The sequence below is a fragment of the Planococcus citri genome, chromosome 4 (assembly GCF_950023065.1).
Source record: "Planococcus citri chromosome 4, ihPlaCitr1.1, whole genome shotgun sequence".
Taxonomy (NCBI): domain Eukaryota; kingdom Metazoa; phylum Arthropoda; class Insecta; order Hemiptera; family Pseudococcidae; genus Planococcus; species Planococcus citri.
Window position 1 is genome coordinate 4,811,258 of NC_088680.1, and position 22,999 is coordinate 4,834,256.

At 34.5% G+C, this 22,999-nt stretch overlaps 2 protein-coding genes across 2 annotated transcripts in view; both read left to right on the forward strand.

Moving 5' to 3' along the window:
* fw (furrowed) overlaps positions 1-22,999 on the forward strand; it is a 127,190-nt gene that overhangs the window by 28,400 nt on the left and 75,791 nt on the right. The gene's annotated exons all lie outside the window — the stretch shown is intronic.
* Positions 18,199-22,597, forward strand: LOC135843497 (uncharacterized). Its single transcript, XM_065361415.1, has 3 exons — positions 18,199-18,372; positions 18,498-18,629; positions 18,734-22,597. Exons 1-3 carry the CDS (start codon positions 18,286-18,288, stop codon positions 19,298-19,300), a joined length of 786 nt encoding a protein of 261 aa, XP_065217487.1. The 5' UTR covers positions 18,199-18,285; the 3' UTR covers positions 19,301-22,597.

Consider the following 22,999-nt stretch of genomic DNA (forward strand, 5'->3'; position numbering starts at 1 on the left):
AGAGAAATGCATACCAAAGTGAAGCAGATGATGGCCGCCCACAAGGAAAGGGCAAGTGGAATAGCATATATGCAAAGAAAAGATGGAAAGTATTGTGTTAACAATCAAGAAACAGAAGAGGTCTGGATCAACTACATACAAGAATTGTATGGAGATGAGATGACACATGTCTGGCTCAAATGGAAGTTTCATCCACAGAGAAGGCACCACAAATTCAAATGTGGGAGCTGAGAAACGTGGTGAAGAGAGCCCGAAACCACAAAGCAGTGGGGGAAGATCTCATACCAGTAGACTTGATTAAACATTTAACACCGGAGTACGAAAAGGAGCTGTTGAAGATAATAAATGAAATATAAGAAGAAGGTATGCTGCCTAAGGACTTCAAAGCGGTAAATTAAAAAAGAATAACCCCCAAAAAATCTCTGAATATAGAACCATCAAATTAATGAGCCACGCACTAAAGCTACTACTCACCATCATAAATGCCAGAATTGAAAAGAAGATAGATGAAAATCTAAGCAAAACACAATATGGCTTTGTACGTAGCTAAAAAAGGGAAGAGAGATGCCAAGGAAGAGATGCAATAACCCTGTTGAAAGTGATCATTCAAAGAGTACTGAATGCAAATCAAATAATCATTGCTTGCTTCCATCAATTATGAGAAACCATTTGATTGTGTCAATCATGAGAGGATGTTGGAGATCCTGAAGAAATACAATACTCGTGTCTGCTACAGCCCTTGCCCCAATTTAGGGTTCAAAATTCTTCAAAAAATGATTTTGTTGAAATGCTCGAGTTTCTCAGAAATTGTTATACCTACACTTTGATCAGTCACATGACAATTGTTTAAAAATTCAAAAATTCATGACCCAATTTTGCGTTCAAAATTCTTCAAAACTGTTCTAAAAACATTTTGGTCTAAATATTAGAATTTGTCGAGAAATTTTATCCCATTTTGATAGGTCGCATGATAATCATTCAAAAACCCCTTTGAATTCGATTTTGGGCTCAAAAGGTCGTGAAATTGAATTATATTGTAGAAATCGATGCGTTACACGAACTATCGAAGGAGAAGAGCTGTACATGTTTTTTTTGCTTGAAAAACTATTTTTGTGTTCTAAAAAAATATGGGTAAAGCCGGTGTAGGTAAACTAAAAGGAAAAAACAAGTCCAAATTGAAAGCAATTTTTAATATTGAAAAAAATCTTTATTCCGATTCAACTTATTGAAAATTGTTTTACAATAATTAAAGCTGTGTAAGTGTTTTTTCTCGTAAACAGGATTTTCATCTTCTTACATCTTACACCGTTAATTATTCAACGTCTTCCGAATTCTCGACCGATTTGAATCTGTGGTGTGGTAAACGACAAGGCCTCTCGTCACATGGAGCTATTGGGGTTCCTCTCACAACCACTGGCTGCAGTAAGGAAATGACAACGAATAAAATTAATGAAAACAATTGAGAAAACTTCATTTTGCTGGCGATTTAAACGAATAAAGAAATTTTAAACTAAAAATCGAAATAAAGTGGAAACAAAATACATACAAACGATGTAAATGTATAGTACGAGTAGTGAGGTAGACTGGCAAGTGCACTGTAGTAATAATTTTATATTTATAGGTATTTTTTAGGTCAATTTTTGTAATCATAAATTTTCGGAAATTCATGTCGATAACCGTTCCATTTGATGAGTAGGTACTTAGACCACTTAATTACTGTTTAAGCCAAATCCAATTAATGTTCCAATTACATAGGTGCTTATAAAAATTATGTAATCGAAGAAAATTACTACAAATAACAGTATTTTTTTATTCGATGACTTTTGAAATGGTTTTGAAAAAATAATGAATCCAGTGATGCCAAAAGTTGTAATTTTTTTCAAAATGTTCAAAAAAAATTTTGAAAGAAATTTTTGATTTCCCTTTGAAAGTTTAACCCATTTTGATAATTTACGTAGTGTTTTTTTAAAAAAAATTGCGATAATCATGACCCAATTCTTGGCTCAAAATTCCTCAAAAATGCTCAAAAAAAGTGTTGTGATAGAAATTGTTCAGGCGTCGTGATCCATTTTTAGGCTAAAATTTCTTCAAAAATTGTCAAAATATTCAAATTTTAACAAATTGATCAAAAATCTCAAAATAATAAAACAATTTAGGGCCCAAAAGTCTTCAAAAATTCGAGGGAAAAATGCAATTTTTACATTTCATTAAATTTTGCATCACTTTTGATTATTGTTTTCATTATCATTTTAAGAATTTGTCTTGCATTGTAGTTTTATCAATTTTTAGTGGATTTTGAAGCATTTCCAGAACTTTTTCTCTTTTTAACAACGTTTCGTGAAATTTTTGCAACTTTAATAAGATTTCGCTGAAATTAAATTACTTACATTTCATCAATTTTTGCTTTGTTTAAAACTAGTTTCTTATTTGTGCATTTTATTCAATTTGTCGAGCAGTCTACGCTGTTTTTCCTAAATTTATTAGCATTTTTGGTAAAGTTTGCGCATTTTTGCATAATTGTAACCAAGTTTTTCAAAATTTTCGCCAATCTTTGCACATTTTCATGCACTTTTGTGACGGGTTTTTAAGTATTTTCCACAAACTTTTGCGCATTTTTGTTCTATTTTTTTTATATTTCAGGAAAATTTAGCACATTTTTGTACATTTTTTTTGTCAAGAGTCTTCAAATGTTTATACAAATTTTTTCGAAAATTTTGTGTGCAGTTTTGTGCATATTTTTCAATATTTTTTTTGACAAATTTGCGCATTTTTGTCCAAGTTTTCGGATATTTCAGCCAAATTTTGCGCATTTTTTGTGCAATTTTATCGAGGGTTTTAAATAGTTTAGACAAACTTTGCGCAATTGTGTATGTACTATTTTGCCCCAAGTGTTATAATAAGTATTTTTCGTTTTTGCGCATTTTTGTGAATTTTTTGTCAACGTTTTCAAATGTGTTGGAGATTTTTTCGAATTTTTGTGCAATTTTGTACATATTTCTGAATCTTTTTTGCGCAAATTTGCGCATTTTTGTCCAAATTTTTCTATATTTCTGCGAAATTTTGCGCATTTTTGTGAATTTATGTCAACGTTTTTGAATATTGTGTTGGAGATTTTTTCAAATTTTCATGTGCAATTTTGTGCATATATGTTTGAATATTTATTAACGAATTTGCGCATTTTTATCCATGTTTTCCCCTATTTCAGCAAAATTTTGCGCATTTTTGTGTAATCTTATCGGAGTTTTGAAATATTTTAGATAAACTTTGCACAATTTTGTGTTATTTTGTTTCAAGTGTTACAATATTTTTTATTTTTGCGCATTTTTGTAAATTTTTGTCAAAGTTTTCAAATATTGTGTTGCAGATTTTCTTCAAATTTTTGTGCAATTCTGCGCAGGTTTTTGAATCTTTTTTTTGCGCAAATTTGAGCATTTTTGTTCAAGTTTTCTGACGTTTTAACCAAATTTTGCGCATTTTCATGTAACTTTATCGGTGTTTTCAAACGCCTTAGACAACCTTTGCGCATTTTTGAGCAAGTTTTTCTCCAGTTTTACAACATTTCAGATATTTGCGAATTTTTGTGAACTTTTGTCACGGTTTTCAAATGTTTTTAAAAAAGTTCTCGCATTTTTGCGCAGGTTTTTGAATTGTTTTTGGTGAATTTGTGCAATTTTGTCCCAAGTTTTCAAATAAGTACAATATATTTTGGATTTTTGCACATTTTTTTGTTCGAGTTTTCCAGTAGGTAATTTTGGTGAATTTTGCGCAATTTTGGGCAATTTTGTCGGGCGTTTCGAATATTTTAGACAAACCTTGCACATTTTGTTGCGCTTTATGTCCACATGGTTTTCAATATTTCGGGGTTTTGCGCATTTTCGTTCTAGTTTTTTTTTTGACATTTTAGGCAGATTTTGCGCATTTTTGTGCGATTGTTTTTTTTAAATTAAAAGGTGTTCCAATATTTCAGTGGTTTTTTGCGCATTTTTGTCTCAACTTTTCCAATACTTCTGATTTTTGTGCATTTTTGGTTAAGTTAAGGCAAATTTTGCGCATTTTTGTGCAAATTTGTTCGAGTTTTCCAATATTTTAAGGAAATTTTTCGAACTTTTATGCAATTTTATTCGAATTTTAGACAACTTTTGCGCATTTTTGTGCAATTTTATTCAAATTTTTTCAATATTTTAGTCAAATTTTGCACATTTTTATGCAATTTTATCCAGATTTTCAAGTATTTTAGGCAAATTCAGCACCTGTTCATGCAATTTCAAGTTTTATTGCTTTGAATATTTTTCTTAAAATTTTTTTTCCAATTCCAACGAATTGTTTATTATGTATTAGACTGAATTTGTTTGGGTGAAATTTTATCGAATTTTTGTGATTTTTTTTTTGTTGTTAATTTTCAATCATTTAAAACTATAGCGAAGTTTTCACGCATTTTGAGTTGTATTTTGCACATTTTTATGAAGTTTTACGATGTTTTGTAACTGAATCGTCGTTTAAAAATTTTTGTTTTTTTAATTTTACATTTGTTATTTATTTATGATGGGTAATTTGAAATGTTTTTGCTGAATTTCACACGATTTTGATTATTTATAATTTATCTGTTTGAAGTGTCTCATTTAAACGTTCTAAATTTAGCATTCGATTCAGATGCCCAAGTTGTAATTTCTCATCGCTCTTCAAATTGTTTCCTCTGCCTTCTACATTTTTTTAGAACTATCCGAAGGACCAACAAACCTTTTGTTGAACAAGGAAAATTTCAAAATTCTTTCAAGAACAAGTCGTAAAAACTAATGCACGATTTCTACTCTAACTGGACATTGGACATTACTTTCATCAAAGCGAATGTCAATAAAGTGCACATCAACTCGCCCTAACCTAGGGAACACGCAAGAAAATGTTTTTTCTGCATTGACACGTGTAATACCTCGTTACATTTTTATTTTTTACTCGTTTACTTTGGATTTTAACACGAGTTGTATACTCGTGTAGAACGCGGTTGTACATATAAGATGATGATTCGTAGCTGGAAAATCACCTTGTTGTTGCGGTCTAGTGATTAGCAGAACAAAAACATACATCTCGTCATCGAAATATGTGTCCGCAAAATACCTATATTTTTAATATTTCACGCACGATTGAGACTTTCCATTCCAATCAGCATCGTGTGGTTGTCGTCATCATCACCTTTTGTTTTGTGTAACTTATCATGCTGATGATCCAGCAGCCTCTCAAAGTTTGCTCCATATTTTCTGCTGTGTTTGTCGCAGATTGCGGTCGAGCTCAAATACATATTATAGACGATGACTGAGCTAGCCACTGTCCATAGGTGGATTTTCACTCTATCTAGAGAGAGTGGGATAGTTTACCTGCAGTACTTTTGTTACTGTTAATCAATTATACAATGTATATGATTGTAATTCTAGAGTTACGAATTATTCACGTCCGCTGTGAAAGAATAATGTTTACAGTGGTGCTTGAAAAACATCATACGTGTAATATTAAAATCAGCTCTATGATGTAGAAGGGAAGTCGAAGTACCTACGATAAAATCGCTATGGGAGCGGCCCGCGTATGAGAAACCAGTTATTATACTTGGAAGAAATTGGTCTCGTTTTTTGGTGTATTCTCATTTGGCATCGTCACAATATTCTAAAAAAAAAAAACAACACACAAACTAACCTCGGTATAAATGAGCTAATTGAGATCATTGGTTAAAGACTGTGTGTAGAGTATAGAGTATATGGTCTTGTGTGACTATAAAGTATTTATATGAGACCATGTACGTATAGAAACTATCCATATGGGCGTTGTTGACTTATTTATAAATATTTTGCATCGGGTCATCGACGTTATTGTGAAAGTTGTTCGCAAACCATTAGCTATAGGTAAATTGAGAGTCTCTGTTGTCAGAAAAGTGAAAAACTTGAGGTTGTGGACTTTCTTTATAATATCTTTATATTCTTTATAGTACCTCTACCTACCTATGTACTATATGTATTCGTGGTCGAGATTTTTTTCTCGTGTGCTGCCGACGACGGAGGCACGTGCTCGATGAGTTAAATGATGCTGAACGATGCGTGTAAACTTTCTGCAGTGTCTGGGTTAATTCGTGTTGGATGGTTTTTGGTGGATTTTTATCGAAAAATTAGAGCTATTGTGATGACGTGATGAGAACAAGAGATTTTCAAAGTGTTGAGGTCCTTGAAGCATATAGAGAGGTGAGGTTTATTAAGATGTCAGATCAGATCACAGATGTATATTTTACCTGTTACTACATCTTATTTTTAATTTAATGAGATGATGATGACGATGATGATGGCTAATTTATTCCAATGTATTGATTTTTCATGATGGTTGTTCCCAATAAATATTATCTAAATTGAATTAAACATCTTAGAAACCGGTTTAACAGTTTGCAAAAAGTTCCCATTAATTAAAAAAAAATTTGCACACACGAAGATAAAATGTCTTTAAATGAAAATCACAGTTCTTGAAAAAAATTCATTAATTTTTGTTCATACGCAAAATGTGTTTTTTGTACCCTCATTGGGGAAGAAATTTAATACATATATCTATGTAGTGAAGCATGGATCACATTCTCGTTCTTCTCTTCCCAGCAGTTGAAATTAACTTAGGAATTAATTTTATGTATAGTGCTTTTTATGAGTCATATTATATTACTTACTTAAGATTTGTCTCATTAGCACATATTTTTGTAATACGTAATTATCTAACCCACGATGTGATTTTTTTTGTTTCAGGTGAGTTGAAATTTTCTTTACTGGGAGTGAGTGGAAAACGTTCCCAAATCCATGCTTGAGAATCGGTAGGAATATTTATTTATTTATACTCAAATTTAAGTCCCCTCAGCAGCGTGAATAGAGCCAATTTCAGAAAAGATGGTCCAAAAATTCATCACGAATTTTGAAGCTAGCCACTGAAAGTTGTTCCTTATGGTCTGAAATCCTTGTGATACAATTTTCAGATCGCTAAATCTTCTTTAATCAACGCCCCTTCGAAAGAGATGAAATTTCAATTTCAGTTGAAAATTTCCTACTTTTACAGTTTGTTGTCAACAGAATTTTTTCAAAGTTAATACTGAAATGTTTGTAGAAATTTTTTGAATTTTTTTTTTCAAATAATCTTCTGGACAAACAACCAGTGTTTTGAAAAATATATTTTTCCTACATGTTGGATAATTTTTACTGAAGGAATTGAATTTTGCATGCTTTTGGGAGCCCCTGAACCCCGCTTCCGGGTCACCCAAGTGGTTAAAATCTGTGTTTAGACTAGGATTAAATTGAAAAAAACTTGACTTTGAGGGAAAAAGTGAAAAATCTCAGCCAAAAATTCCAAAAAAACTCAAATTTTGTGAAAATAACCCAAAAACTCACTTTTTGCTAATTAAGTTGTTTTTTAGGGGAAAAATTTCAGAAATTTGTAATTTTTTTCAGAAATTTCTCAACAGTCTCGTTTTTTTTGCCGAAAAATTGTAAAAAAAGTCTCGATTTTTGGACAAAGATTGCGTGAAAGTAGCTCTTTTTTTCCAATTGTTAAAAATCAAAAAATCTTGCTTTTTGGTAAAATAACAGTCTTGCTTTTTGCCAAAAAATTGTCAAAATTTTTCGCTTTTTCAAAAATTCCCAAAAAGTTAACTTTTTTAGCAATTGAAAAGTCTCGCTTTTTTACTTGAAATCCCCCCTCCCCCCTCCTCCTCCTCCCAAAAAACCAAAAAGCTTTGTTTTTTTCACGTTAAAACTGCAAAAAGTCTCGCTTTTTGAAAATGGAACACACTGATTTTGAAAAAGTTGTGTGTAATCGGCCCCCAGTGAACGTGCTGAAGTCAATTTGGACATATTTTATGATGTTTTTTTGGAAAACTGGAATTTCCAAAATGTCGCTGGAGGCTCCAGAACTGCTTCAAACCATCTCTAATCGACTTAGCATCCGGAAATTTGAGCAGCTGAGTGAATTTCGACTTCATTTGATGAAATCTTGAGATAATTTCAAGTTTCAAAAATCTGCTGGAGGCTCCAAAACTTTCCAAAACGGTTCGAAACCGTCAATAATTTTTATAAATTTGTGCTTTGCGTTTTAGCAAAATTATTGCTATAAATTTTCACTTTTTTCAAAAATTATCCAAATTTTAGAATAAATTACTTTTTTGACAATAATTTCCAGGAAGTCCTGCTTTTTGCATGGAATTGTCAAATCTTGCTTTTTGTCAAAAACTGTCAAAAATTCTCCATTTTTTGGATTTTTTGCCAGAGAAATTGCCAAAAAGTTCTGCCTTTTATTAACATTGTCGAAGTTTTGCTTTTTGTCAAAAAATGTCAAAAGGTCCCAATTTTGACAAAATTGTTAATTTTTTGCAAAAAATTCCAAAAAAGTCTTTTTTTTTCAAAAATTGTGCTAAAGTTTCAATTTTGTGCTAGAAAGTGCTAAAAAGCCCTTCATTTTGTCAAATTCTCGCTTTTTGTCAAAAATTATTGCTAAAAATTCTCAATTTTTAACAAAACTGTTATTTTTTGCAAAAAATTCCAAGTCTTCTTTTTTCCAGAAATTGCAAAAAAGCTTTCTCTTTTGTTGAAATTGCCAAAGTCCCGCTTTTTGCATATTATTTTTTTTTGCCAGAAACAACAAGTGCAACAGTTCTCTCTTTGTTGACAAAAATTTCCAAAAAATCTTGCTTCTTTATCAAAAAGTTTTAAATTATTTCAATTTAATTTAAAAATTAACAACAGAACGTTTCGATTTGTAAATTTTCACAATATTTCATCAAATGAAGCCGAAATTCACTCCGAAGCTTAATTTTCAGATGCTAAGCCGACTAGAGGTGATTTGATGCCATTCTGGAGCCTCCAGCAAATTTTTGAAACTTGAAATTTTCACAATATTTCATTAAATGAAGCCAAAATCCATTCTGCAGCCTAATTTTCAAATACCAAGTTGACTGCTGGTGGGTTGAAGTCATTTTTGAGCCTCCAGTGACTTTTTGAAAATTCTTGGAGCCTCCAGCAGATTTTTGAAAATTGAAATTCCACAATATTTCATCAAACGAAGCCAAAATCCGTTCTGCAACCTAATTTTTAGATGCCAAGTAGACTGCTGGTGGGTTGAAATCATTTTTGAGCACTCAGCAACTTTTTGAAAATTCTTGGAGCCTCCAGCAGATTTTTGAAAATTGAAATTCCATAATATTTCCTCAGTTGAAGCGGAAATTCACTCTGCTGCCTAATTTTCGGATGTGAATTCGACTACAGATTGTTTGATGCCATTCTGGGGCTTCCAGCAGATTTTTGAAACTTGAAATTTTCACAATATTTCATCAACCGAAGCCAAAATCTATTCCGCAGTCTAATTTTCAGATACTACAAGTTCACTGGTGGTGATTTAAAGTCATTTTTGAGCCTCCAGCGACTTTTCGAAACTTGAAATTTCTACAATATTTTTTCAAGTGAATCCGAAATTCGCTCTGCAGCCTAATTATCAGATGCTAATCGAACTAGAGATGGTTTGACGCCATTCTGGAGCCTTCAACAGATTTTTGAAATTTAAAATTTCCGTAAAATTTCATCAAGTGAAGCCAAAATCTATTCTGCCGCCTAATTCTTAGATACTAAGTCGACTGCTGGTAGGTTTAAGGCATTTTCGAGCCTCCAGCAACTTTTTGAAAATTCTTGGAGCCTCCAACAGATTTTTTAAACTTGAAATTTCTACAATATTTCATCAAATGAAGCCAAAATTCATTCTGCAGCCCAATCGTCAGATACCAAGTTGACTGCTGGTGGGTTTAAGTCATTTTTGACTCTTATAGCGATTTTTTGAAAATTCCTGGAGCCTCCAGCAGATTTTTGAAATTTGAAATTTCCACAGTATTTTATTAAATGAATTCGACATTCTCTCTGAAGCCTAATTTTCGGATGTGAATTCGACTACAGATGGTTTGATGCCATTCTGGAGCCTCCAGCACATTTTTCAAACTTGAAATTTTCACAATATTTCATCAAATGAAGCCAAAATCCGTTCTGTAGTCTAATTTTCAGATACTACAAGTCGACTAGTGGTGATTTAAAGTCATTTTTGAGCTTCTAGCGACTTTTCGAAAATTCTTGTGTCCTCCAGCGGATTTTTGAAACTTGAAATTTCCACAATATTTCATCCAATGAAGCCAAAATCCATTCTGCAGCTCAATCGTCAGATATCAAGTTGACTATTGGTGGGTTTAAGTCATTTATGACCCTTATAGCGACTTTTTGAAAATTCCTGGAGCCTCCAGCAGATTTTTGAAATTTGAAATTTCCACAGTATTTTATTAAATGAATCCGACATTCTCTCTGAAGCCTAATTTTCGGATGTGAATTCGACTACAGATGGTTTGATGCCATTCTGGAGCCTCCAGCAGATTTTTCAAACTTGAAATTTTCACAAGATTTCATCAAATGAAGCCAAAATCCGTTCTGTAGTCTAATTTTCAGATACTACAAGTCGACTAGTGGTGATTTAAAGTCATTTTTGAGCTTCTAGCGACTTTTCGAAAATTCTTGGATCCTCCAGCAGATTTTTGAAACTTGAAATTTCCACAATATTTCATCAAATGAAGCCAAAATCCATTCTGCAGCTCAATTTTCAGATACCAAGTCGACTGATGGTGATTTTAAGTTCATTTTTGAGCCTCCAGTGACTTTTTGAAAATTTCTGGAGTTTCCAGCAGATTTTTGAAACTTGAAATTTCCACAATATTTCCTCAAATGAAGCCGAAATTCACTCTGCAGCCTAATTTTCAGATACCAAGTCGACTAGAGCTGGTTCGAAGCCGTTCTGGACTGGAGCCTCCAGTGACATTTTGGAAATTCCAGTTTACCAAAAAAACGCCATAAAATACATCCAAATCAACTTCAAGGCGTATGATCGACATGCTCTTTTAAGTTTTTCGTCTCGACTGGAAATTTTTTCTGTTTAGGATTCATTCCTTAACAAAAGTATTATATTGAATTTTAAAATGTTAGGCAAGTTTTGGAGGTAAAATCCGGCTCTTTTGCTGCATAGTCTGCTTGCTGCAACTTTGTTTTCATTTTTAATTTATCGGTGATGATTCCATACATGCCCAAATGCCCATATTATCAACGATAAATATCGATATAATGACTGGGCACGATATAGGAGCTGACGTACGAGTATGTACGTCTACCTGTATGGTATAATTTTGCATTCATCTTATCCACCATGAGCTCTTGGAACAGGTTTGAAAATTTATTACAAACCTGCTTCGTATATACTTTTACATATTGGCGTAGTCAGAATGTATGTAATTTTTCAATAAAATATTAGAAAACGACATATGTACGAATGTGCGAAAACGAATCGTCATTTTTGAAATAAGCAACATATTACCATATTTATAAATAATAAAAATGCAAGGTTTTTGCATCGCTGCACTTACGCAATCGATACTTTTACGAGATACTTGGAATCAATAGAGTGGATTACGAGTATATAAAATGAATCGAGCTGCTCGTATTCGAATAATACGATCGCCATCTCGAGATGCGATGATGACGAATGGATAAAAATGATGAAAACCATAGGTGGGCATTCGACTAAGCCAGTCTGTTTTCAATTCATACCCGCAGGTTGTTCAACGGTGGTGCTCGTATTTGTATCTGACCATGAAATCGTATCTTTAACCTGTTCCGTAGGCGTTGGCGAGTTTTCTTTGATGATTTGTTCGGTTCGCCTGCGCCTGGGTCTGCGGATTAAAGTGAGAAGAAAAGTGTGAAATACGTTTTTCATACGCGAATATACGAGTAAGAGAGTACAATGGAAGCGTGTGAGATATGCACGTGCCCGAGATGCGATATTTTAACGCCGATTTGATGCGAAAATCGACACGAATCGAGCCGCTACGAGACTTAGCCTCTATAATTCGCACACCGTGTTACGAAATTTTTCATTTTACATCGTTAAAATGATAATCCAACGAAGGGAACCGGTTCCCAGTTCCCCTCGTATATGTTTATTTCTGCTTGCAGAAGTCAAATTGCAACTTGACGAGTTACCATCGCGCCTGATCGTCGATGTTCGTGGTCGTTTGTTAAAACCTTAATTAGATAATTATACAATAACGAAGAATTTTCGCCTTTTAGGTAACCCGCCATCATGTAACTCTGTTTAACAGTTCTTTGGTCTTCGATAATGGACTTTTCAGCGCCCACCGAGTTAAATTAGGTACCGGAGAATTTACGTAGGATATGCGATCATTAAACATCCATATAGACGAGCGTACGAACTAGACAAAATTACCATTCTAAATCATATTTCTGTATGGATAAGACGTATCGAGTATTAAGCATCTGTATAGTGAAAGGTGCTTGAGAAATTTGTGTTTTGAAACGAGACTCGGCAATTGGTTGTGTTTTTTTTTTGGAGATGGCTTGTGCGTGTCTGTTGAAATAATATTCCAGAGTGTGGACGAGTCAGGAAATAGAGAAGATTGGTGTGTGAAAGTGTCAGCAAGAGGTACTTGAATGATTCTATCGGTATAGCTGATTACTTCTTCCCCTGCCCACTAGGTTTTGCATGTTTTTCGACACATTTTTTCCAAGATCCAATTCGAAACCATATTTTTGTCCAACTAAATTTCGGCTGTTTGCGTCAAACGGCCAGGGAAGTTCAGAAATACTCGTAGCTGGATAAAAACATAGTTTCAAACTGGAACACACTCTGATTTTGGAAGAATTATGTAGAATCGGGCGACTTCGTCACTATCGAGCATCAACCTCGATCATAAGTGCTAACGTAGATTTGGACATATTTTGTGGAGTTCTTTTTTTGGAAAACTGAAATTTCCAAAATGTCGCTGGAGGCTCCAGAACGACTTCAAACCACCTCTAGTCGAATAATTACAATATAAAAATCAGGCTGCAGAGTGAATTTCGGATTAATTTGATGAAATATTGTGGAAATTTCAGGTTTAAAAAATCTACTGGAGGCTCCAGGAATTTTCAAAAAGTCGCTGGAGTCTCAAAAATGACTTAGACCCACCAGCTGCCGACTTGGCATTTGAAAATCAGGCTGCAGGGTGAATTTCCGCTTAATTTGATGAACTCTTGTGAAAATTTCAAGTTTCAAATACAATACCTTACTTTTACGTTTCACGGCAAAGTCGGTAAAATCTGCTGGAGGCTCCAGAATAGCATCAAACCATCTGTAGTCGAATTAGCATCTGAAAATTAGGCTTCAGAGTGAATTTCGGATTCATTTAATAAAATACTGTGGAAATTTTACATTTCAAAAATCTGCTGAAGGCTCCAGGAATTTTCAAAAAGTCGCTATAAGGGTCAAATATGACTTAAACCCATCAACAGTCGACTTGGTATCTGACGATTGGGCTGCAGAATAAATTTTGGCTTCACTACATGAAATTTTATGGAAATTTTAAATTTCAAAAATCTGCTGGAGGCTCCAGGAATTTTCAAAAAATCGCTTGAGTCTCAAAAATGACTTGAACCCACCAGCTGCCGACTTGGCATCTGAAAATCAGGTTGCAGGGTAAATTTCCGCTTCATTTGATGAAATCTTGTGAAAATTTCAAGTTTCAAAAATCTGCTGGTGGCTCCAGAATGGCTTCAAACCATCTCTAGTTCAATTAGCATCTGATAATTAGGCTGCAGAGCGAATTTCGGATTTATTTGAACAAATATTGTAGAAATTTCGAGTTTCAAAAATCTGCTGGAGGCTTCAGCAATTTTCAAATGGTCACTGGAGGCTCAAAAATGAGCTTAAAATGACCAGCAGTTGACTTGGTATCTGAAAATTGAGCTGCAGAACGGATTTTGGCTTCATTTGATGAAATATTGTGGAAATTTCAAATTTCAAAAATTTGTTGGAGGCTCCAGGAATTTTCAAAAAGTTGCTGCAGACTCGAAAATGACTTAAACCTACCAGCAGTCGACTTAGTATCTGAAAATTAGGCTGCAGAATGGTTTTTGGATTCACTTGATGAAATTTTATGGAAATTTTAAATTTCAAAAATCTGCCGGAGGCTCCAGAATGGCGTCAAACCATATCTAGTCGAATTAGCATCTGATAATTAGGCTGCGGAGCGAATTTCGGATGAAATATTGTGGAAATTTCAAGTTTCAAAAATCTGCTGGAGGCTCCAAGAATTTTCAAAAAGTTGCTATAGGCTCAAAAATGACTTAAACCCACCAGCAGTCGACTTGGTATCTGACGATTGTGCTGCAGAATGAATTTTGGCTTCATTTGATGAAATATTGTGAAAATTTCAAGTTTAAAAAATCTGCTGGAGGCTACAAGAATTTTTAAAAAGTCACTGGAGACTCAAAAATGAACTTAAAATCACCAGCAGTTGAGTTAGTATCTGAAAATTTGGCATCAGAAAGGATTTTGGCTTCACTTGATGAAATCTTATGGATATTTCAAGTTTCAAAAATCTGCCGGAGGCTCCAGAATGGCGTCAAATCATATCTAGTCGAATTAGCATCTGATAATTAGGCTGCGGAGCGAATTTCGGATGAAATATTGTGGAAATTTCAAGTTTCAAAAATCTGCTGGAGGCTCCAAGAATTTTCAAAAAGTTGCTATAGGCTCAAAAATGACTTAAACCCACCAGCAGTCGACTTGGTATCTGACGATTGTGCTGCAGAATGAATTTTGGCTTCATTTGATGAAATATTGTGGAAATTTCAAGTTTAAAAAATCTGCTGGAGGCTACAAGAATTTTCAAAAAGTCACTGGAGACTCAAAAATGAACTTAAAATCACCAGCAGTTGAGTTAGTATCTGAAAATTAGGCATCAGAAAGGATTTTGGCTTCACTTGATGAAATCTTATGGAAATTTCAAGTTTCAAAAATCTGCTGGAGGCTCCAGAAAGGCGTCAAACCATCTCTACTCCAATTAGCATCCGATAATTAGGGTGCAGAGTGAATTTCGGATTCATTTGATAAAATATGTATTGTGGAAATTTCAAATTTTGAAAATCTGGAGGCTCCAAGAATTTTCAAAAAGTCTCTGGAGGCTCAAAATTACTTAATCCCATCAGAAGTCAACTTAATATCTATAAATTAGACTGTAGAATAAATATTCGCTCCATTTGATGAAATCTTGTGGAAATTTCATATTTTAAAAATCGGCTGGAGGCTCGGGAAGCATGGTGTTCTTTGTGGACGAGTGAGATAATTTTCAAAAATTAATTACTAGGATTGATTTTTGATTTGACGGGGCCGGGGTAGAACGATTTTCAAAAATTGATTTCAAAGGTTCGTGATGGTGATATGGAAGGGAGAGGAATCAGGAATGCAATGATCGATAAATAACAAAAATTTATCACATTTTTTGATTTTTTTTTCCTATAAATTTCTCATTGTCTTGAAGATATGATTAATATGTAGTAAGTAGTAGGTAAGACAAGATGTGGTTTGACGGGGGACAGCTATGCTAATGTAAAACGTAATACCTGCTCAAATTTTTTTTTGTTCATTAAATTAGGTAATTGATTGATCACGCTAAAAATGCATTAATTAGGCATACATAAATGAATGTTACCAGAATTGATGTTTAAATTACTTATTTGATTTATTGATTTGATGGGGAAAAAATTCGCCCTCGGAGGTTAGTTCTAAACAAAATACAGCAATTCACACAAATTTAGAAAATTCCCACGCAAACGGGAATTTTTTGATTTTTTGAATATTTTTACTTATTGTGAAAAAAGCTGGTCAAAAAACCACTCTCGAGGTGTCAAATCTGAAAATGAACTGTTGAAAATCCGAAAATGAACTGTTGAAAAATTGAAAATGAACTGATTTGTAGTCTCTCCTTTGCCTATAAGTATTTATATTAAATTGGACAATACAAGCAAGAGGGAGACTTTGCCCTACTGACAAGGAATCCGTGATTACGCTGGCGTAAACACCCCTGAAAACGCAGTTTACTGTCAAGTTTACGCGGTTTTGTGAGCGATTGACCACGATAAGGGCAAATCCGCGATTACAGATGACAGTATTACCGTGTACAGACTGCATTTACACACTTACGCGAAGGCGTAAACACAGCATAGTCCCATTTAATTGCATGAAATACCCACTGTCATTTTTACGCCATGCAGCACCGTGTATTTCTTGTCAGTAGGGTGGGCACCTGTATGAGACCTATGTTATTTTGTGGTAATTTTCAATAGCCAATTAATAAGTTCCAATAGCTATTGAAAATGTACCTATCACAAGACAACAGTTTTTTAAAAGAAATTTATAAAAAGAGGGTTTGTTGACTTTTACGACCAAGGTAATAAAATTACTTGACATGATTTTTAAAGGGAGAAAAACAGTGCTGCCTATTGGTATCAGCACGTGAACAATTACGTTGATCAAAAAGTCGTAAAATTTATAACAAGAGATCTATTTGTTATATTTTTTACCAATTGTCCATTTTCGCAGATGTTTGAGGTTGCCTAAAGTAAAATTTTATGGCTAACAGAAAAACCAAAGGAAGCCTGAATTAAAGTCGTAAAAGTCATCTGAATTTTAAGCAAAGCTCTATTTAAGGTGCACCGGGGAAGTTAGAATTCGGGGTAAGTTAGAAAACTTACTCTAGCGCCTAGAGGTTTATATCTGGCGAAGTGCCACTAAAGGTGACTTGAGGGTACTACCCCTACTTCATCACGGCATAAAAATTTTCGCGATTCAGTTTCATTTTAGATGTCTTTGGTTCAATTGTATTTTGTTGTTGTTTTGAACTTATTTTGAATTTGTTCTAAAATACAGACTTTCTATTTCTTAGTTTTTCGCATATAGCGGACGAACCGTGCGTCCTAGTGAAAATCTGATGAGAGTGATCTCAAAGAGAATTTCCCCCAATTGGGGTAAGTCAGGACAGTTTATATTTTATTCCACTGAGCAAAAGCTACAGTGTCAATCGCGCTCAAATTTTTACCATAGGTTAAGAACCCTTATAGGAACCTACATAATAAATTTGATCCATATTGGTTCATTAGAAGGGGAGTAACAGCTGGTCAAAGTTGAAATTGTGAAAAATCATTCTGACTTGCCCCGGTGCACCTTAATCAATTTTTGATTATTGGGTAAACAATAAAGGCTCATCCGGGGTTTTGGGGCAGGTGTTCATATCACTCCTCAGGAGTAATAAAGTCACATCTCAAAAAAGTGAAATTTTACAGGAGAGTGATTTTATTTTTTTTTAAAACTTGATTCATTATTTTTATCAACTTATAATTAATTGTGAGGAATGAATAGCACCTCATTTTAAAGATCTGGTATCCTACTTTCATTTAACATAAGAATACTTGAAAAATGAAATCTTAAAGAGGAAATATTTCAATTAAAGTTGATGTGGAGGCGAAAGGAAGCGTCCAAAAAAAATTTCATGTTGACAACGTTGTAGAGAATAAAATTTCCAATCGTCATAATGTCGTTAGTTTTTTTCTAGAGTGCTTAGTTTTTGAGTTTTTCTCAAAAAACTAAAATTTCATGATATGTGCAAATTCATTTTTCTGAAAAGTGATCAATTTAAAAAAAAATTTCCATTTGGTACAAACTAATAAAAAATGCACTCCTTGGGACTATTTTTAACTGACAAACATTCAAAACAATCAAAACTATTTGTTAACACTTTGTATGTATGAAATTTGCTCAAAAAAAGTGGAGTTTTTTGAGATGTAGGTACCCTTATAACTCCAAACAACTTGCAATGTTGTTGAGATTTTGAGTTAGGCCATTTGCGTTTTTTACAAGATCTAGATAATGTACCCAACTCAAAGTGTAATTTTTGGTTGAGGGGGGTCATATTATGTACAAACCTCAAAAATGCAAAAACATCAAAATCAATTTTTTTTGAGATGTGACCTTATTACTCCCGAGGTGCGATATACCAAGGGTGATTTGGTTCCTACCTATTTCATAATATTTCGTCATGTTTCGAAATATTATGAAATATCCTTACCAATGTGAAGATAATTTTTGTTGAAATAAATAATCTCTTATTAATCAATGATATTACTTTTGACCCTAACCTAATAAAGCTATCAAACTTACTTTTTGCATGGTATGAACACTACCGCCTTATTAGCTAAACTTTTCAAATAAAATTCAGTGGGTAATATGTGATAGAATTATCGCCAAAGATAAATGAAAACTTATCAATTACAGTAGCGATCTATACATAGATGTATAGATTTGATATTAACATGTAAAAATTCAAATTCCGTTTATTCATTTATTAGATAAACCCTAAACAGGAACATCATGAACCAGTGCGGTGTATTTTTCTTTTTATTCTCCTTCTTGAGTTGCGCTTTTTTGAGCAGCCAAGCGCCTGTTACAAACAATAATGTAAGTAAACACTTACCTACATACCTCTTTATTTAGTCTTTAAATTATTCTTAGGTGGTACCTTAATTATAATATGATTAGATTTTTAAGAGTAGGTACCTATTTCATTATTCGTTCTGTTTTAGAATAATCCCGATGTCAATGATCTCCCCATTATCGATTATAACGAACAAGCCCTACAGTTGATCCGATTTACCACCGCTTCAGGCTCTACGATTGACTGGCAGAGAGCTTTTGAAAAAGTGGCTCCTATTGCGGTGAGTGTTGCACATTCATTTTATTTTTTTATTATTAAGGTATAACATACACTGGCACAAATTGAAAAAACTTGTTTGTCAATTTTTCCTTTGTTCATTTTCAGATTTTTAAAGTCAAAGAAGCTAGAAGAAACGCAGCAGAAGCTAGAAGAAATGCAGCTGAAGCTAAAGAAAACTCCATCGACGCTGGAAGATACCACTTCATACTCCTTTCAAGGAACAAATTAATATTTCACGAAGACCGCTACAGCAAGGTGCCCAAGGAAGATAATGAGTTTCGCAAATTAATAAAACAAGATGAGCGTTTCACAAACATCCCTGAGGAGAGAATAAGTTGCAAAAAACATGCAAAAGCGTGGTTATGGTTACTGGTGAAAGGAGATGAAAAAGTGTTAACTCAATTGCACACTTTGAGGAATAGTTTGAACAATGACGCGGACGAATTCTTGTGGTTTGTTGATCACATTCAAAGTTTTTTCGAGGTATTCAACGACGACGTTCACTCACCACCGTGTAGTTTGTTGGATCCAAAGCACATAGACGTCAATAATCTTGGCTCGTATATGTCTTTCCTGAATCCAGACATCAAGAAAGTAATGAAAATTTTTTACGAAAGTGAAGGATTTAAAGTAGATATTGGTAACGTTCAAGATGGCAATGAACAAAAGTAGATGTTGAAATCAACGGCAGATGGTTCAGTGAATCGGAGTTGACTTCCTATAAACGTGAAAAATCACCTCATCCGGATGTATTTCGAGTAATGTTGATTAGGTACCTATTAATGCATTTTTTCCCCATTTTATTTTTTGTAATAATAATATTTCGGGGACAGACAAGTATTCTTAAGGATTTTTTTTGTACATATTATATGTCTGTTTCGTCGTGGTCGTAGTCGCACTCCTTTACAGGAGGTAGCGTATATGTCCAATGTCCATCTATAGGTATTAGCTGGTTCCTATCTAGCGTATCTGATCGTTTCTTTCAGGATCTTGCAGGGAGAGTTGGCTGGTGAGTTTGTTGTTAACAGCTCCGATCATTTCCTCCCTCTCGTCGATCTTCCTTGGATTTTTCCCATGTACCGCTAGCATGAAAATACCGTTTTCTCGTATTTTATGAGCTATATACTTTAGCTTTCTAGTTTTGATATCTTCAACTACGACTTTCCGCTCCTCTCCTATTCTTGCTAATCCTTCCTTGTTTGTAATGAAGTCCTTCCATGAGACCCGTAGTAGCCATTGATAGCACCACATCTCAAAAGCGGATAATTTCTTTTTGCATTCTGCACTCATGGTCCATATTTCGCAGGAATACTTCAGAACGGTCCATACGTAGCATCGCATAATTCTCTTCTTCAGATCTATACTCATCGTTCAATTTCCCAGCACATTAGCAAGGTTGTTGAAAGCGGTTTTTGCCATTCCAATCCGTGATTTAATTTCTTTATGATCTCTACCATTGTTGTTTAACAGGGCTCCAAGGTATCTGAATTGGTTTACATTTTCAATTTCTTTTGTTCTGATGTTGACTTTGACCTCTTTATCGTCTCCTTTTGTAAATCTCATCACCTTGGTCTTGCCTGTGTTTATTTTCATTCTGTATTTTAATCCTGCACTATTAATTCAGTCGATCATCTTCTGCATCTGCGCTTCTGTCCCAGCAAGGATCACTTTGTCATCTGCATAGCTTATACGTTGAACAGCCTGGAGCCTGGGTGAGAGGGGGCATCCTTGCCTCACACCTCCCTTTATTTCACATCCGTTCCCCGAGTACTCAGTTCCAATCTTGATGTTAGCGCTTTGCTCCCAGTACAGGTTCTTGATTATTTGCAGATCTTTATCATCAATATTGTATTTTTTCAGGATCTCCAACATCTTTTCATGGTTGACATGATCAAATGCTTTCTCATAATCAACAAAACAAGCAATTATTTCCCTATTTGCATTCAGTGCTCTTTGAATGATCACTTTCAGCAAGGCAATTGCATCTCTCGTGCCTTTTTTCGCTACAAAGCCATATTATTGCGTTTCACTTAGATTTACATTTTATCTTCTTTTCAATTCTGGCATTTATTTATGATGGGAGAGTAGTAGCTTCAGCGCGTGGCTCATTAGTGGGATGGATCTAATATTCAGAGCATTTTTGCAAGTTGTTCTTTTTTGGTATTGGTACGAAATTTCCTGCTTTGAAGTCCTTAGGCAGCGTACCTTCATCCTATATTTTGTTTATTACCTTCAGCAGCTCCTTTTCATACTCTGGTGTTAGATGTTTAATCAAGTCTGCTGGTATGAGATCTTCCCCCACTGCTTTGCGGTTTCTGGCTCACTTCACTGCATTCTTCAGCTCCCACATTTCAATTCATGGTGCCTCTTCTGTCGATGAAAATTTAGCACTGTGTATTCCCTACTTGGTCTGTTTGCTTTTCTTTGTTCTTCCATCAGATCCAGTATCTCTTGGGTCATCCATGGTTTGTGTTTTCTTCTTCATTTAAATGGAATAGACTTTTCTGCTGCTGTTTTAACCTTTCGTTTCCACATTTGCCACTTTTCCTTGATACCTTGTTCTTCTTCCAACCTATCTTCCTTTTGCTTTTCCAGTTCTTCTTGGAATTTTTTTTGCACTTCGTTTGATTTGATCTTTGAAATATCAAGTTGTTGGTATCGTTCTTTGCTCTTCTTCTGGCTCTTCAAGACTAGTCGGCATTTTGCAGCCAATAGTTTGTGGGCAGAGTTGCAGTCAGCACCAGGATATGTGTGACAGTTCTTCACTGTGTTCTTGAACCTTCCTTTTACAAGAATATAGTCGTATCTGGTTTCTGACTCGATCTCCAGGACTGACCCATGTGTATAATCTTCTTTCATGCTGTTTGAACCAGGTATTGCATATTACTAGATCGTGTCTTTCTGCAAACTCTACGAGCATTTTGCCTCTTTCATTCTGCTCTCCAAGCATGTATCTCCCTGCAACTTGGCTGCCATGATCGTTCCCAACTTTGGCATTGAAGTATCCCATCAAAAACACAACATCGTTGTTTTTCGAGCAGCTCATCACTTCTAGGTTGTTGTAGAAGTTGTTGATTTCTGCTGCACTGCTTTCTGCTGTTGGTGCATAAACTTGAATTATCGCAATTGGTTTTGGCTTGACCTCCAATCTCAGGAGTAGTATCCTCTCTGATTTTGGAATTATGGCACTGATTTTATCGCTGATTCTGGTATGTATTAATATACCCACACCTTGTTCGTGTGTGTCTTTCCCAGCGTAGATCATTTCATATTCCTTATCTACCTGGTTTCTACTGTTCCCAATCCATTGGGTCTCACTTATTCCTAACACATCAATTTGCAATCTTCTGGCTTCTTTAATTACATTAGCAAGTTGTCCAATTTTATACAAAATTTGTACATTCCAGGATACGACGTTGATGTTGCTCCGCCTTGTTTTAACTCCGCGTATTCTTAGCACCCTATCCGGCTGCCTTGGCGGATGAGGATCAGCCTGACAGAGACTTAGGGCCGTTGCTAAATTTATGTCCATATAATTCTAGGGAAATATGTATAATGGTGTTGGTTTCCCATTGCCTTCCACCATGATTTTCTATTGGGGTTTAATCGCTTATTGTTAGTCGAATTTGCCAGGTTTTAGGCACTGGTATTCACCTACTTCAGAGTGAGTAGGCGAATACCAGTGCCTAAAAACTGGCAAATTCAACTAACAATAAGGGATTAAACCCCAACAGAAAATCATGGTGGAAGGCATTGGGAAACCAACACCATTGATTATTTTTTTTTTACAAGTACCTATTATGTATTTTAATTAATCTATTACCTAATCTGAGCTACATATGTAATTGTCATGTCAATGAAAATTTTTGTACTCTATTCGCTATCTTGTGAATGTAGTATTGAAGATAGTAAGATATAATGTACCATCTCATTTGAATTTTTTTAAATATAAAAATCTGTTATTGATTCGATGTTCGTTTCTCATTTGATATTTTTGATTCTGATTTCTTGTTACCAGTTCTGGTACCTACATAATTTCAATTGTTTATGGTTACTTTTGATTAATGTTTGTCCGAGTTGATTGAATTTCTCAATGTGTTTTTCTTGTCCGCCTGGAAATTGGGCCAAATGTGAATAACTCGTTAATAACTGCCGAAATCAATTTCCAGCCTTCTGGAAAAAGATTTAAACATAATTCTAGAGAAATAAAGCATCTCGTTGGAGCCTCCAAAATGACTGGAAATGGTGAAATCCCGTTTTAATGGGTTGGTTTCAGACAAGCCAAAGCCATTCGTGTAAATTTCAAAAATTTCTCTATGAAAATAAAATTTTTGATTTTTTTGAAATTTTTTCCCCCCTTGTATATTCTGG

What these genes read in the sequence shown, in the direction of transcription:
- LOC135843497 (XM_065361415.1), top strand. Translation starts at nt 18,286, where the DNA reads ATGAACCAGTGCGGTGTATTTTTCTTTTTATTCTCCTTCTTGAGTTGC. An exon ending in CGCCTGTTACAAACAATAAT is followed by an intron (nt 18,373 to 18,497) that starts GTAAGTAAACAC and finishes GTTCTGTTTTAG; the next exon opens with AATAATCCCGATGTCAATGA. An exon ending in AAAAAGTGGCTCCTATTGCG is followed by an intron (nt 18,630 to 18,733) that starts GTGAGTGTTGCA and finishes GTTCATTTTCAG; the next exon opens with ATTTTTAAAGTCAAAGAAGC.